The sequence below is a fragment of the Cnephaeus nilssonii genome (assembly GCF_951640355.1).
Source record: "Cnephaeus nilssonii genome assembly, chromosome: 11".
Taxonomy (NCBI): domain Eukaryota; kingdom Metazoa; phylum Chordata; class Mammalia; order Chiroptera; family Vespertilionidae; genus Cnephaeus; species Cnephaeus nilssonii.
In genome coordinates, this window is record NC_137082.1 from 4,049,842 (window position 1) to 4,066,006 (window position 16,165).

At 52.5% G+C, this 16,165-nt stretch overlaps 1 protein-coding gene across 1 annotated transcript in view; it reads right to left on the reverse strand.

The window, feature by feature from the left end:
* The window catches only part of PHACTR3 (phosphatase and actin regulator 3), a gene marked incomplete at its 5' end in the record, with an annotated part of 160,218 nt that overhangs the window by 20,942 nt on the left and 123,111 nt on the right, over nucleotides 1-16,165 (reverse strand). The window contains one exon of the mRNA XM_079784633.1: nucleotides 6,939-7,092. Coding sequence (XP_079640759.1) covers nucleotides 6,939-7,092 — 154 coding nt within the window. The remainder of the gene's footprint in view (nucleotides 1-6,938; nucleotides 7,093-16,165) is intronic.

Below are 16,165 nucleotides of genomic sequence, written 5' to 3' on the forward strand. Positions count from 1 at the left end.
TTCATCCACAAGAGGAGGCAATTGCTAAACACAAATTGTCTTTGTTCCTGAAGCTCAAAATCCAAAGAGTGGGACCCTACCCAGGCCAGCCAATGGGTGGCCCTACCTCACCATCTACCAGGTCACTACTGGGGACTGAGGTCCCAGCGGGACCTGCAGGGTCTGTGATAGCCTGGTCCTGCTCCACCCTCTGCTGCTCACCACTTTCAAGTCTCCCTTTCTGTCCAGGTGGGAGTCTGCAGGAGGCCCCTGGCCCGGCCTTGGATGTGGCCTTCACTCCCTGGACCACGGAGAGAGGAAGCCCCAGAGGTCCCGGGGGCTGAGAGCCCATGTTTCCTAAGTGCTTCCCACCAACCTATCAAGGACTAGACACTAATGATCGTGATGAAGATGACAATGATAAGGGGACGAGAACGGCAAAGATGGTGACGATAATGATATAGATGGAGATGACAATGTTGACAGTGAAGACAAAGGAGATAAGGAGGAAGATGAAGGTGATGAAGATGTTGACAAAAATGTGGTGAAGATGGTGATGAAGGCAAAGAGGGTGATGATAACGAAGAGCTTGAGGAAGAAGATGGAGATGGTGATGAAAATGACGAAGCTGATGAAGATGACGGTGGTGACTCTAACACTTGGTAATGTTTGGGACGGGCCTCAGGTGTGGTGCCCCCCTCTGGTGACAGTAACTGGGAAAATGTCCACAGGACCTGGCACTGCTCCAGGGTGGGAAACAGGTAAGTGGTGACGGCTTCTGTGTGGGTAAGGAAAACGTCCTACAATCGTGGCGATGGATACACAGCTCTTGTGAATTGGGTCGTGTGGGAAAATCTCACATGCTAAAAAGGACACCATAAAATAGATGTATCTGTATAATAAAACTAGCCCTGGCCAGTGTGTTCAGTGGTTAGATCATGGGCCCGAGCATCAAAGGGTTGCAGGTTCAATTCCTGGTCAAGGAGCACGTACCTGGGTTGCAGATTTGATACCTGGCCCCGGTTGGAGCATATGCGGGAGGCAACCAATCGATGTGTCTCTCTCATGTTGAAGTTTCTCTCTCTCGCCCTCCCATCCTCCCTTCCACACTCTCTAAAAAACCAATGGAAAAAAATCCTTGGGTGAGGATGAACAATATATATGTAATAAAATCTAGAAATGGACTTGAAATCATGTATACTCCCTAAAGATAAAGCAAAGAGTTGAGAAAACGAGGCCAAGGGCATACAACAGAAGGTCAAACACAGGCACACACCCAAAATGAGACAACACAGTTCCCACAGGTGCTGCACACTTGGCTCTGAGCTGCCTGGTGGCCAAAGCAAAAAAGGAAACGCAATTACAGAGTTTGCTTTGCTAAGATACTCACAGGCGGCTACGATGCAGACACAGCTTATTTTGAGCCCAGCGCCTCAGAGAATGGTCCTAGGAGGGCGTAGCAGGGGCACGTGGGAGAGAAAACTCACATTTCAGCCCCTACCCCGGAGAGTTGGAGTGGGGTCTAGGAGCCTGTGTTCGCACAGAGCTCCCTGGTGATCTGGATGAATGGTCAGAAGTGGGAACCGGCGTGGGTCAGATGACCCGTTACCCCCACGTTTCTGCTGTGTGAGCAGGGGCTCTGAGCCAGTCTCCTCGTCTGAGAAACAGGCCCATTAGCGTATTCCAGGAGACATACATGCGCGCGCACACACAAGTGCACACGCACATGACCACACGCGGGCGCTCAGCAGGAGCTGGTACACAGAAGGCATGCCCGCTGCCCCCTGCACCTCTGCTCAACTACTCACACCTGCTCCTCTGTCCCCATCTTGGGTGACGAGCTGAGTTCCCAGCCAGTGCAGGCTGGGAGGAGGGAAATGAGCAGCTAGCTCTCAAGGGACCATTAGCCTGCATCCCCCACAATGGCCCGCCCACACCTCCCAAGTGGCTTCCTTTCTGGCAATTAAAAGTCTCTCAACCTCTTTTTGATAAACGCAGAATAAAACGTTTTCTGTATTTTCAAAACTCTGTGTCCACAGAACCAAGACCCCGGCTCCGTGCCCAGCTTTTCTCGAAGGTCCCGTAGAAAGAAGGGACCAAGTCGAATGCTCTGGGGTCCGGGCACCACAATTAAGTGGCCCCTTCTCCCCACCCTTCCAAGCGGCAGCTCCTCCTGGAGACCCTGCAGGTGCAGGCCAGGTGGGCAGCCACAGTACCCTCCCTGCTCACAGTACCCTCCCCACCCACAGTACCCTCCCCTCCACAGTACTCTCCCCGCCCACAGTACTCTCCCCGCCCACAGTACTCTCCCCGCCCACAGTACCCTCCCCGCCCACAGTACCCTCCCTGCTCATAGTACTCTCCCCGCCCACAGTACCCTCCCTGCTCACAGTACCCTCCCCGCCCACAGTACCCTCCCTGCTCACAGTACTCTCCCTGCTCACAGTACTCTCCCCGCCCACAGTACTCTCCCCGCCCACAGTACCCTCCCCGCCCACAGTACCCTCCCCTCCACAGTACTCTCCCCGCCCACAGTACTCTCCCCTCCCACAGTACCCTCCCCGCCCACAGTACTCTCCCCGCCCACAGTACCCTCCCCGCCCACAGTACTCTCCCCGCCCACAGTACTCTCCCCGCCCACAGTACCCTCCCCTCCACAGTACTCTCCCCGCCCACAGTACTCTCCCCGCCCACAGTACTCTCCCCTCCCACAGTACCCTCCCCTCCACAGTACTCTCCCTGCCCACAGTACCCTCCCCTCCACAGTACTCTCCCCTCCCACAGTACTCTCCCTGCTCACAGTACTCTCCCCGCCCACAGTACTCTCCCCGCCCACAGTACCCTCCCCTCCACAGTACTCTCCCCGCCCACAGTACCCTCCCCTCCACAGTACTCTCCCCTCCCACAGTACTCTCCCTGCTCACAGTACTCTGCCCACCCACAGTACCCTCCCCCCACAGTACTCTCCCCGCCCACAGTACCCTCCCCGCCCACACTACTCTCCCCACCCACAGTACTCTCCCCGTCCACAGTACCCTCCCGGGGACCTGCGCTTGCATGAGGCCGTGTCGACAGCCTGTTCAGCTGTAGAACAGAATGTTCAAAGGCATGGGCTCCAGGGTCACCCAGCGCTGTGTTCACATGCTAAGTGCCCCTCCTGAAGGACACACTGAGCGTGGATCGGCTCCTCACAAGGCCACAGGTCCCCAGAGAGGAGGACCTCCCCCCCCCCCCCCCGGGAGAGGTAATAGAAGGTTCCAGCAGCACTCAGGCAGGAATAACCACAATCATATCATCAACAACAGGAGAACACCGTGACCTGGCCTGCCAGCTGCTGCCTGCCCAGGAGCTGCTCGGCCAGTGAGCTCCTTTCATCCTCATGAGGCCTGCGGCACGCATGCGCCTCCCCGCCCCCCCCCCCCCCCCACACACACACACACAGGTGACAACCAGCCCAGGAGTGGCCGGGCCGGGACCACAGCAGCAGCGCCCCGGAGCCCTCCTGCCAGGAACACGCCTTTACGTGCCTTACAGGGACTGCCTGGAACCTTCCCAAGGGCCGCCGGGGGGAAGGTGCCGTCACGGCCACCACTTCAACCTGGAGGGAGCCTGGAAGACGGTGTCCGCACACCTCACAGGCCTTTCCCAAGCCTGTGCTCAGCCAGGAGTCTTCGGTGTCTTCTCTGCCTCCCACGGCTCCGTGTCAGGGCGCCTCCCACGGCTCCGTGTCAGGGCAGTGGCCTCATGTCCTGCCACCCACCCTAACAGAGGCACGATGCACTTTGCACCCAGAGGCGAGCATGCTGCTGCAGGTCTGAGTGCACCCCAAAGAAATAAATCAACACAAGGAAAATGCACCTGGCTGTGGGACCACGGGCAAGTCCCTTAGCCTCTCAGTAACACTTAGTTTTCACCCAGTATGGAGGCGCCTCAACAAATTAAAAACAGAACTCTCATATGACCCAGCAATCCCACTTTGGGGTACTTATTCAAAGAAATCCAAAACACTAACTTGAAAAGACACTTGCACTGCTATGTTATTCACAGCAGCCAACATGTGGGGGCAGCCATCAGCACGCAAGTGGGTGAAGAAGTGGTGCAACGTGCAATGGAATATCACTCGGCCATGAAAACATAGACATTTAGATGCATTCTGCTCCATGAAGTAAGTCAGACAGAGGAAGGCAAATACCATATGATTTCACTCCTGTGGACTCTAATGAACAAAATCAACAAACAAAATAGAAACAGACTCACAGATGCAGAGAATAGACTGATGACCGCCAATGGGAGGGGGCTGGGGGACGGGCTGAAAAGGTGAAGGAATTGAGACTGCTGGTTGCAGAGCAGTCACGGGGATATGAAGTACAGCACACGGGGTACAGCCGACAACTTTGTAGTCACTGTGTAGTGGTGCCAGGTGTGCTAGGCTTCTCAGGGACACCTGGTAAGGGATGTAAATGTCTACACATCTGAAGCTAATGGAACAGTGATGTCAATTGTAATTGAAAAACATTTTTTAATTTATAAAGAAAAAACAATAAGACTTCGTTTTCTTCTCTGTAAGATGGCGATGACAATAACACCTACTTTACCGGGTTCCTGTAAGGATTCAATTAAAGGAGGGAAAGTAAGCAACCCTTGTGCATAGGGTCAGCCCTTAAAACTATGTCGGCACCCTGACCGCAGACGCCTCTTACTAGTCAGTGGTGTGTGCGCCTCTGTGCTGAGTTCCAGGGCACGCCTACTGTGCGGGGCGTGGGAGCTGGGGTCCCCAGCTTCGCCCATCACTTACACAGGCACTGAAGGAGCGGGACCCTGCCGAGGGGGTGGGGCTCATCACAGAGCCTCACTCCTCCCAAGGGGACTGAGTGTACTTGGGTGCCCAGGTCCGGCACAGAGGGTGTCGGTGGGGGTGGGGGAACACTGTGACCACTTCAACCAGAAAAGCCCCAGGAGCACTCAAAGAAATCAAATTTTAAGGACCTGGAAAAAACAAAAATACCAACTGCCCTTCAGGACATGGAGGGAATGGCATGTTGCCATGGCAACCAGAGGCTGACTTCGTCAGCAAATGCTGGCAGGAGAACCTCAGGAAGGAGGCAAAACAAAGACAAAGGGAACCGATTAAACCCTTTCTGCAGGGAAACCAACTGGGCCGGCCGGGCTGTCTGACCTCCCAGCGACTTCTCACTGGCTGCTCCCTCCGTGTCCAATTCGGAGGGTGCTTTTCCGTTTTGAACACGACGACAAACATCCAAGGAGCTACTACCACATTCTAGTTCCAGGTGTAAAATTACAGTCTCTGGGCAACGGAGGACACTGAGGCTCCCCACACGGCTTCCTGGCGCCCGGCTACCCTCTGCACCACGGCAGGCGAGGTCCCGCCTCTCCACTCAGCACGGCCAACCTCGTCCTGTATCTGAATCAAAGGTGCGATCACGGGGTCTCACGATCTTTCCTTAAATTAATTCACTTAATATTCTACTTTGAAGGAGAATGTGGCTCCTCAATGAAATAAAAATCATTGTGCAGTGGGCTCTGCAAAAATAATCTCGTAAATAAATATGTTTTTCACCTCTGAGTAGCAAAGGGTTTTTGAAACATGGCAAAGACAGGGTGAGCCATACACCATAACAGAGGCCAGCAAACTTTGTGGGCCTGTGTTTGTAAATAAAGTTTTGTTGGCACAATTATGCATTATATTCAGTCCATGCCGCCCGCTGACCCAGCGCCCAGAGCCGCGGCAGTGCGACGAGAACAGACTGTGTAGGTACAGGAAACACGGGCCCACACAGCCACACCGTCGCGACCTGGCCCCTCGAAGCAAAAGTCTGGCGGCACCTAAAGTATCTGATTGGTGACCTGTGACCTTAAAAGTACCAAATGCTGCACATCCAAGGGAAGCAAACAAAACAAAAATGCAAGTCTCTCACAGGGAGGACTACGTAATTAGAGAACTGACGCAGGGATAGAGCCAGCACTTCCACAGCAATCCTACAAGGTAGCAATGAAGAACACCGAAGGAGTAGACTGGAAAAGAAGAAGAAACCAAAGAGCTGATACACACTGAAAAACGGTTGATCTCACAAAAAATGAGAAATGACCAAGTGAAACTTGTGTGGCTGCACCTGCATCAGTGAGCCGGGCTCATTGCGCTGAGACAGTGAGCATCACGAGGCTGGGCGGCAGAAACTGGAAAGACTCTGAACCTAGTCCTGACCCTAAAACTAACCTAACCCTAAACCTAACCCTAACCCTAATCCAGGCTCTGACCAGGACCCTGACCCTAGCCCTAGCCCTAGCCCTAGCCCCAATCCAGAACCTCATCAGGACCCTGAACCTAACCCTAACTCTAACCCTAACCCCAACCCTAACCCTAACCTTATTCCTAACCCTAACCCTAACCCTAACCCCAAACCCAACCCTAACCCTAACCCTAACACTAACCCCAACCCTAACCCTAATCTCAAACCAAACCCTAACCTTAACCCTAACCCTAACCCCAACCCTAACCCTAACCCTAACCCCAAACCCAACCCTAACCCTAACCCTAACCCTAACCCCAACCCTAACCCTAACCCCAAACCCAACCCTAACCCTAACCCTAACCCTAACCCTAACCCCAACCCTAACCCTAACCCAAACCCCAACCCTAACCCTAACTGGCAGAGATGGAACCAGGACCGCTACTTCGAGGAGCAACACAGCAAAGCCCGGTGAGCGGGGCAGCACGCTGTGACGCCACTCCCGCAGGAGGACATGTGCAGAGGCCAAGGATGCTGCTGAGCACGTGACTGCAAAGGACCAGCCCCACGACAAGGGCCAAGTGTGGGGAGTGGCGAGCCCAGCAACCCACGGAGGCGCTGCGCTCAGAGCCCATGGAGGCGCCTGAGGAGAGGGGAGACTCGCGGGGCTCGGCTGCGGCCAGCCTCGGCTCTGGCCCCTGGCGTACTTACTTGGAGAGCTTCATCTCTATCTGCTGCCGGATTTCCTGCCGCTCCTCGTCCGTCCTCCGGGGGAAAATGTTCCGGTCCTCCAGCTCCTGCTTGCTGGGCCGGTTCCTCAGTCTCACGGCCAGCAGCTCCTTCTTGCATTTCCTCGGCAGAGTTCCTGGGGGAGCCGGGGAGGGGGCAGCAGAGACAGTGTTAGGGAGTGTGGGCATGTCCCTGCAGCCCCCACCTGCCTGGGGAAGGGGTGTGGACAGAGCGAGGGGCACTGTCAGCTTGTGGTGACTTCCAGGGGAACAGCGGGTGACAGGGACGGCAACGGGGACGGCCATCTCCCACCTCTATGGTGGCGGGTCGGTCACATGGCCAAGTCTCCAGGGCCAGTGCTGGGTGACACCAGTTGCCCCAGCTGATCATTAATAGCACCCACTTTTTTTTTCAAAAGTGTCCACGTTTGGGTCATAACTTACAGTTTCTTTGCCCATGGCAACCCTCCCCACTGCCCGCTACCCTCTGGCCAGGTGGCTCTTTCAGTTCCTGGAACATCCCCCCTGGTCCACACCCATGTCCGTCCTCCGCAGGGACCTGCTCTGCCACATCATCTGGGGCTGGCCTCTTGCTGAGCCCTGTGCCAGCCTCGAACCATCTCCTCAGACAGGTCCGCCGGGACTCCATCACTATCACCCCCCTTAACTCCGCCCTCATCTGCCTCTCTGTTGTTTGTTAGTTTATTCGGTCTCTCCCTCGAGACTTGAACTTCAACTGTCATCTGCTCTCCAGGTCACAGGACAGTGTTGGCAAAGTAGGTTATTAATGATCGCTGCTGAGTGAAGAGATGGGGTGGGGCTGGCTCAGGGTCCAGGAGGCGGAGGCAAGCCTGTGTTCTGCACATGTCAAGTCAGGGGGTGGAATCTGGGCAGGAGTAAGATCCTGGGGAACATGCCCTAGCCAGTTTGGCTCAGTGGATAGAACCTTGGCCTGTGGACTGAAGGGTCCCAGGTTTGATTCCCAGGTCAAGGGCACATACCTGGGTTGTGGGCTCAATCCCCAGGAGGGGGCGTGCAAGAGGCAGCCGATCAATGACTCCCTCATCATCAATGTTTCTCTCTCTCCCTCCCCCTTCCTCTCTGAAATCAATAAAAATATATTTTTTAAAAAGGGTCCTGGGGGACAGAATGTCTGGACTCACTTCAGAGCAGGACTGGAGTGTGGCTGCAAGCACAGGCGGGGGTCACTCAGCCGGGAAATGGGGTGTCCAGCTCACTGAGCCTCCTGAACAGCAGAGCCCCACCTGCCCTCACAAAGGGTGACGCAGACCTCAGGTGTTAGGGTGTGTTGCTGGGAGCATAGATTTAAATCCTGGGGCTAAAACCATCACCCCGCTTGGTCTCTCCCACAATAGTTTGAAGACAAACGATTTCTTAAGAAAAGAGTCTTCCAAAAGAAAGTCAATTCCTCATGTGGGAGATGAAAATTCAAAGAAATAAGTCTAATAACATGATGGTTTAACAGAAGGTTGGGATGAAGTAAGACAAAAAGTTGGACTCAGCTGAGGCTTGGATTTCTAATCTGAAATAGTTTATGTATTTTATAGAGAAAAGAGAAAAATAATGACCCCAAAAACCATGTCAGTAAGGGCTCCAGCCTGACTTGCTGTCCCAGCTCTGTGGTGGGCACAGGCCCTGTGCTTACGGAGCCATGAAGACCCTGAAGGGCTGTGTGCTTGTCTCAGCGGGTCCTGACTGCGTGCTTGTCTCAGCGGGTCCTGACTGCGTGCTTGTCTCAGCGGGTCCTGACTGTGTGCTTGTCTCAGCGGGTCCTGACTGCGTGCTTGTCTCAGCGGGTCCTGACTGTGTGATTGTCTCAGCGGGTCCTGACTGTGTGATTGTCTCAGCGGGTCCTGACTGTGTGATTGTCTCAGTGGGTCCTGACTGCGTGCTTGTCTCAGCGGGTCCTGACTGTGTGATTGTCTCAGCGGGTCCTGACTGTGTGATTGTCTCAGCGGGTCCTGACTGCGTGCTTGTCTCAGCGGGTCCTGACTGCGTGCTTGTCTCAGCGGGTCCTGACTGCGTGCTTGTCTCAGCGGGTCCTGACTGCGTGCTATGGTACATCGCGAGTCAAAGGCACCTCAAAGGGACCAAGCTGTCGTGAATGTCAAGGGTCTAACCCATGGTGGGAAGGGACTGCCATTCCCAGAGAACTAGAATACGCTTAACCACAAAACTATGCTGACTGTAGCTAACCGTTTCCGCTTTGGATCAAGTCCCTAAGCCTACGCAAATATATCAGGTGTGTTATTACAAACTTCAGTCTCATTTGTCCTTAACTGAAGACCCTTTCACCAGAGATCTCCAGATATAACTGATAATTCACCCACGTGAAATCTGTGCACGGGCCAAGTCCTCCTCTGCTCACCATCCAGCCTCCATGAACATACTGGGCACACAGTAGGGCTGCAACAAACACACTTCAGGTCTTCCCAAGGCATCACGAGGTTACCAGGTTTTGCTACTTCAAAGTCAGCAAAGGACATTTCCAAACACGTAGCTTAAAACGAGTGGTTTTCATGAATGGAGAGGTGCACCTACCCAACCGGTGCGAGCGCCTGGCCAGCACGTGGCCCAGGGCACACTGGACAGCCGGTGGCCGAGAACCAGCCAGGACACCCTTCTGGCCAGACTGGGGGCCAGCAATCTCCTCCCAAAGGCTCCCAAAAATCCCTGCTGGCCGAGCTTTGGGCCAGAAGTCCTACCTCCAGGAGTCTGCCTCCCAAAACAAACGGACGAGCACATAAAAGACACCTTCAGGGGCCCCATCGGCCTCATTTATGAACGTGAGAAATGAAGCCACCTAGATTTCCCACAAGAGGGGACTTGGACCATCTGAATATGGTGAGCCTAGGAAGACAGTGGTGGCAGGGTCCCTGAGGGACAAAGACAGTCATGATGAGGCTGTGAGAAGGAACGTGTAGAAAGGTGTGTTTGCGCATACGTACAGAAATACTGTTGTGTAAGTATATATGTGATCTTACTATACACCGGCAGAGTAATGCCAGAAATCAATCATTTAACTTACTAAATTTAGTTTCCTGTATTTTTAAACCCTGAATTATAGTTTTCTGAAATTAAATAATTGTTTTAAAATAAAAACTTTCAATCCAGAGATGGAGAAGCATCAATCAGACTGTCAAAACTCAGAGGGAAGGCAGGGGAGGATAGGGGGAAAGGGGAGAGATCAACCAAAGAACTTATATGAATGCATATACTGGTAAGCCTAACCAATGGACACAGACATTAGGGGGGTAAGGGCACGAGTGTGGGGTGGTGGGGGAGCAATGGGGAGATAAGGACACATATGTAATACCTTAATCAATAAAGAAAAAATAGACAAAAATAGATTGAAAGGACATAGGAGAATGATATTCCAATCTAAAACTAATCAGAAGAAAGCTGCAGTGTCTGCTACTGTCAGACAAGCAAAGAGCCATACCAGGAACAAAGACAGGTCTCTCACAGCGATAAGGGTACGACGTCAGGAGGGCAGGACAATCCTAAATGCTTATGACCCTATTAAGCGGTTCAAATACATGAAGCAGAAACTGACAGGTCAGAGACAGGAAATAGACTAGTCACATGTTGAAACCTCCAAGCAGCGGGCGAAATTGGAAGGTAGACATGTGAGGATGAAGTGGGTGTGAACACCATTCTCAAGCAATTGGATTTGACTAACATTTATAAAAACACTAGAGGCCCGGTGCATGAAATTCATGCACGGGGGGACGGTGTGTGTCCCTCAGCCCAGCCTGCACCCTCTCCAATCTGAGACCCCTTCAGGGATGTCTGACTGCCCGTTTAGGCCCGATCCTACTGGGATCAGGCCTAAACAGGCAGTCGGACATCCCTCTCACAATCCAGGACTGCTGGTTCACAACTGCTCACCTGCCTGCCTTCCTGATTGCCCCAACCGCTTCTGCCTGCCAGCCTGATTAACCCCTAACCACTCCCCTGCCAGCCTGATTGATGCCTAACTGCTCCCCTGTCAGCCTGTTTGCCCCTAACTGCCCTCCCTTGCAGGCCTGGTCGCCCCTAACTGCCCTCCCCTGCAGGCCTGGTCCCCCCCAACTACCCTCCCCTGCTGGCCTGATTGCCCACAACTGCCCTCCCTTGCAGACCCGGTCCATCCCAACTACCCTCCCCTGCTGGCCATCTTGTGGTGGCCATCTTGTGTCCACAGGGGGGCATCCATCTTGTGTGTTGGAGTGATGGTCAATTTGCATATTACTCTTTTATTAGATAGTATAGAGGCCTGGTGCACGGGTGGGGGCCAACTGGTTTGCCCTGAAGGGTGTCCCGGATTAGGGTGGGGGTTCCCTTGGGGCATGGGCGGCCTGGATGAGGGGCCTGTGGTGGTTTACAGGCCGGCCACACTCCCCAGCGACCCAAGCGGAGGCCCTGGTATCTGGGGTTTATTTATCTTCTATAATTGGAACTTTATAGCCTTGAGTGGAGGCCTGGGCTGGCCAGGGTGTGTGGGAAGTTTGGCTTCCTCCATTGCCTGGGAAACCCAAGCCTCCTGCTTGCTCCGTGGCCGCAGCCATCTTGGTTGGGTTAATTTGCATACTCGCTCCTGATTGGCTGGTGGGCATGGCTTATGGGTGTAGCAGAGGTACAGTCTATTTGCATATTACTCTTTTATTAGATAGGATGCTACCCCAAACCGAAAAATACACATTCTTTAAAGTGCACTGTTAATACCTTAATAAAAAAATTGAGAAAAAAAAAATAAAGTGCACTGTGACCTTTAGCAAGAGAAACCATATTCTGGACTGCACGACATCTTAATACATTTAAAAGTACTCAGGTCACACTAAGCATGTGCTCTGCTTGAGTGCAATTGAATTGGAAATCAACAATAAAAATATCTCTAGAAAAATACCCAACTCTTTGGAAACTAAATAAAAAACTTGAATAATCTGTCGAAACCAGTTTGGCTCAGTGGATAGAGCGTCAGCCTGCGGACTCAAGGGTCCCAGGTTCGATTCCGGTCAAGGGCATGTACCTTGGTTGCAGGCACATTCCCAGTAGGGGGTGTGCAAGAGGCAGCTGATTGATGTTTCTAACTCTCTATCCCTCTCTCTTCCTCTCTCTGTAAAAAAATCAATAACATATATTTTAAAAAAACTTGAATAATCCATAGTTTCAAGAAGAAATCAAAGGGGAAATTAGAAAGCATTTTGAAGTAAATAAAAATATAACTTATTATAAGTTTTGGGGGAAATATTTACAGCACCAAATGTCACTATTAGAAAAGAAGAAAGGACTCGAATCAGTGCCCTCAGAGTCCATCTCAATAAACTAGGCAGGGAAGAGCAAATAAAATCAAGGAAGTAGAAAAACTAATAAGGATCATAGCAGAAACCAATAAAATCAAACAGAAAAACAACAAAGAAAATATTTGAATCCGAGAGCTGGTTCTTTGAGAACAATAAAATTGATCAAACTGCCCGACCGGCATTGCTCAGTGGTTAGCGTTGACCTATGAACTAGCAGTCAGGGTTTAATTCCCCGTTGGTCGAGGAACATGCCTGGGTTGTGGACTTGATCTCCAGCGGGGGGCGTGCAGGAGGCAGCCAATCAATGATTCTCTCTCCCTGTCCCTTCCTCTCTGAGATCAATAAAAAGATATTTTAAAAAACCATTTGATCAAACTTAGCCAGACTTATCGGGGAGGCGGGTGAATGAGAGAACCCGATGTCAGGAAGCGGAGGGCGGTAGCTGCCTCTGGTTCCGTGCCAGCCCTCGAGGCTCACTCAGGAAGAAATATAGAACCAAAACAGGCCTACCACTATCAACAAATGCAATTTCCAGTCAAAAACCTTCCTCCACATACAAATAGAACCCCTGCAGGGCCAGATGGGTGCTCTCATAAACTCTGTGAAACACGTTGAGAAGTAAACACCAATTCTATACACATTATCCTAGAACATTGAAGCAAAGGGGATACTTAAAACTCATGCCATCAGGCTAGAGTTCTCTGGGATGTCAAGACCAGAAAAGAGAATTAAAGAAAATGAAAGACTAACAGCTCCTATGAACATCGATGTAAAATTCTAAACAAAATTTCAGCAAATCAATTAGACAGCTGAAGTGCTAACCCACCCTGACCCGCTGGGAGCGAGGGGCCCAGCACTTGGAAAGCAACCACCGTCACTCTCCCAATCAACAAACGTCAGAGGAGAAGCCATGTGATGACCTCCACAGCCACGCTTTGACCCCGGGCCTGGGCCTGGCCCGGAGCTGAAAGGGACCCAGGAGACTTGGCCCGGGAAGTAAGGGGAGGGACAGTGCCATTCGGGGAGACGTGAGCCGCCCTGGGTCCCAGCAGAGGTCTGGCTCAGAGAAGCATGTTCTCCACTCAGGCACAGAAATGACACACGCTCGTTGCGAACAGCTCACAGCTAACAGCTGTGGTGGAAGATCACCTCCCCGCACCCCCTCGCACCTCCAGAAACCACCACCAGAGCTGCCCATTCTTCCAGACCTGCGTCTACTCAATCAGCGCTCACAGTCCCCCCTGACTTCACTTGTCCCCGGGGCTCCCACTCCACACCGTGCCCGCAGCGCGTCCGAGCTCAGGCGTCGGGCTCGGGATCCCGGCGGCACGCTTTTTGGAGTGTGGATGCCGTGCTGCCTCATCACTTGCGGTCCAGCCCGCCGATAATGGACATCTGGGGGCTGTCTGGCTTTGCTCTTTTACCAAAGCTATAGGGACTGTCCTCATTCCGTGTTTCCCGGCACATGTATGAATATTCCATCAGCCCCATCCCTGGGACGGGCAGGACTGCGAGCCAAGGCCGCTGCCTCTTCCAGGTCTCCATGGGCACGCCTGGCCCTGCTCCACCCACGTCCTGGCTCGCTGCCGCTTCCAGAACCGGTCCTGGGCACCCTCTGGGGAGGAGGAGGAATAATGTACAAATGGGAACGCAAGGCCGAGGGGCTCTGGCGTTAGAAAGGAGCTCGCTATCTTTCTCTCCATTAGTCTCACTTTGGAGCGCACCCTAAGGATAATTACGGAGATGCACAAAGTCGTAGCGGCGAGGATGCCAGCGTGTCCTCCCATTGCTAAGGCAGCTGTTTCCCACCCGAAACGGCAACGCTGGAACCTGGTGGGCGCAGGCCACGTGGGCTCACGTGCCAGCCTCTGACGTTGAGTGGGAGGAGGGACAGGTGCCAGGAGAGAGAGGAGGCCGGCAGAGATGGCGCCCTGTCCTGGCCACAGGAGTCCCCGCATGCGACTCCTGTCTTCACACAAGCAGGGACACTGTGGGGCCATCTTCAGCTGCTGTGAAATGCTCATTTCAGAGATTATACTTTTTAATTCTAGAATTTGCATCGGGTTCTCTCTGATAGTTTCTGTTTCTCTGCTAAGACCCTCCATCTGTTCATTCACCTTGTCCTTGAAGACCCTGGACATGCTCCCAGGCCAGGTCTTCCATGGTTTGAGCATGATCCTTACTCCGAAACACGCTGCTACTCCTGAGGCCTGGGTTTCCTGAGGTTTCCAGAGACTGTCTGGACCTCTTAGTCACAGCGGGCTTGGTAGAGACAGCTGTGTCCACACGCGGCTCCCGGGAAACTCCCTCTGCACTCGTGAGGCAGGCGAGTGGGAAAGGCAAAGTTTCAGTGCCGCTATGAGAAGTTTTGAACTTGAGAGCCTTTTGAAAGTCTCAGAGACTTCCTCCCGCAGGGTCCCGGGAAGGAAAAAAGAGAGACTGACTGTGTGCTCAGGGGGCTGTCTTCACTGCCTGGGCTGGGATCACCAGTCAGCTGCCACGCCCACGGGTGCCAAGTCCATGGACTACACAGGCACAGCCCAGCCTGGCCAACACCCATGCACACACCCTCCCATCCAGGTCCCTGTCCCACAAACCCCAGCTGTTGCGCAGCCCACGCTGCCATTGGGGCGAGACCACACTCTGCTTGCGGCCACCGCCCTGCACCCCCACAAAACAGCCAGGCCTCAGAACAGTCCACGTGGGTCTCCCTTTCATGGAGGACAGTCCCGCATGACCTGCTGTCTGACGCCCCAAACAGCGGGCTCCTACACCCCATCCAGTTTTTAAGTGGTTTCCATGGGAAGGCAGCTACCAGAAGCAGATCAGCTTAAAAAATAAATTTAGACACAGACTATACCCTTTACAAAGTGGATCACAGACCTAAATGTAAAATCAAAACTACAAAACTCCTAATTTAACAAAGGAAAAAACCTAGGTGACTGAATATGGAGGCGACTCGTTATGTAACGCTGTCAAAGGTGCCAGCCATGAAAGAAAGAACTGGTAAGCTGGACTTCATTAAAATTAAAAACTTCTCCTCTGCAATAGACAGTGTCAAGAGAATTAGAAGATAAAACCATAGACTGGGAGAAAATATTTGCAAAAGAAATACCATACCTGATAAAAGACTATAACCAGCGTGGCCAGTGTGGCTCAGTGGTTAGGAATTGGCCCATGCACCAAGAGGTCACTGGTTCAATTCCCAGTTAGGGCGCATGACCAGATTGTGGGCTCGATCCCCAGTAGGGGGTGTGCAGGAGGCAGCTTATCAATGTTTCTCTCTCATCGATGTTTCTCTCTCTCCCTTCTCCCTCTCCCTTCCTCTCTAAAAATCAGTAAAATATATTTTAAAGAAAAGACTGTTATCCAAAATATATACAAACTCTTAAAATTCAACCATAAGAAAACAAACAACCCAATCAAAAATGGGCCCAAACCTTCACAGACCCCTCCCAAAGGAGATACGCAGGTGCAAACAAGCCATGAAAAGGTGCTCCATGTCCCACGTCGTTGGGGAAGTGCAATGAGATTCCACTGCACACCTGTCAGCACGGCCAAAACCCAGAGCTGACACCACCAAGTGCTGGCGAGGACAGGGAGCAGCGGGGCTCTCGGTCACTGCTGGTGGGAATGCAAAATGATACACTCACTTTGTAAGACAGTTTGAAGATTTCTTACAAAATTAAACATACATACTCTCCCCATACAATCCAGTAATCATGCTCCATCGTATTTACCCGAAGGGGTTGAAAACCGATGTCCACAGAAGAACCTGCACATGATGTTACAGCAGCTTTGTTCCTAACTGGCAGCCATTGGAAGCAACCAAGACGGCCTTCCGCAAGGGAAGGGCTAAATGAACAGTGGTCCATCCAGACAATGGACTGTTACTCAGAGCTAA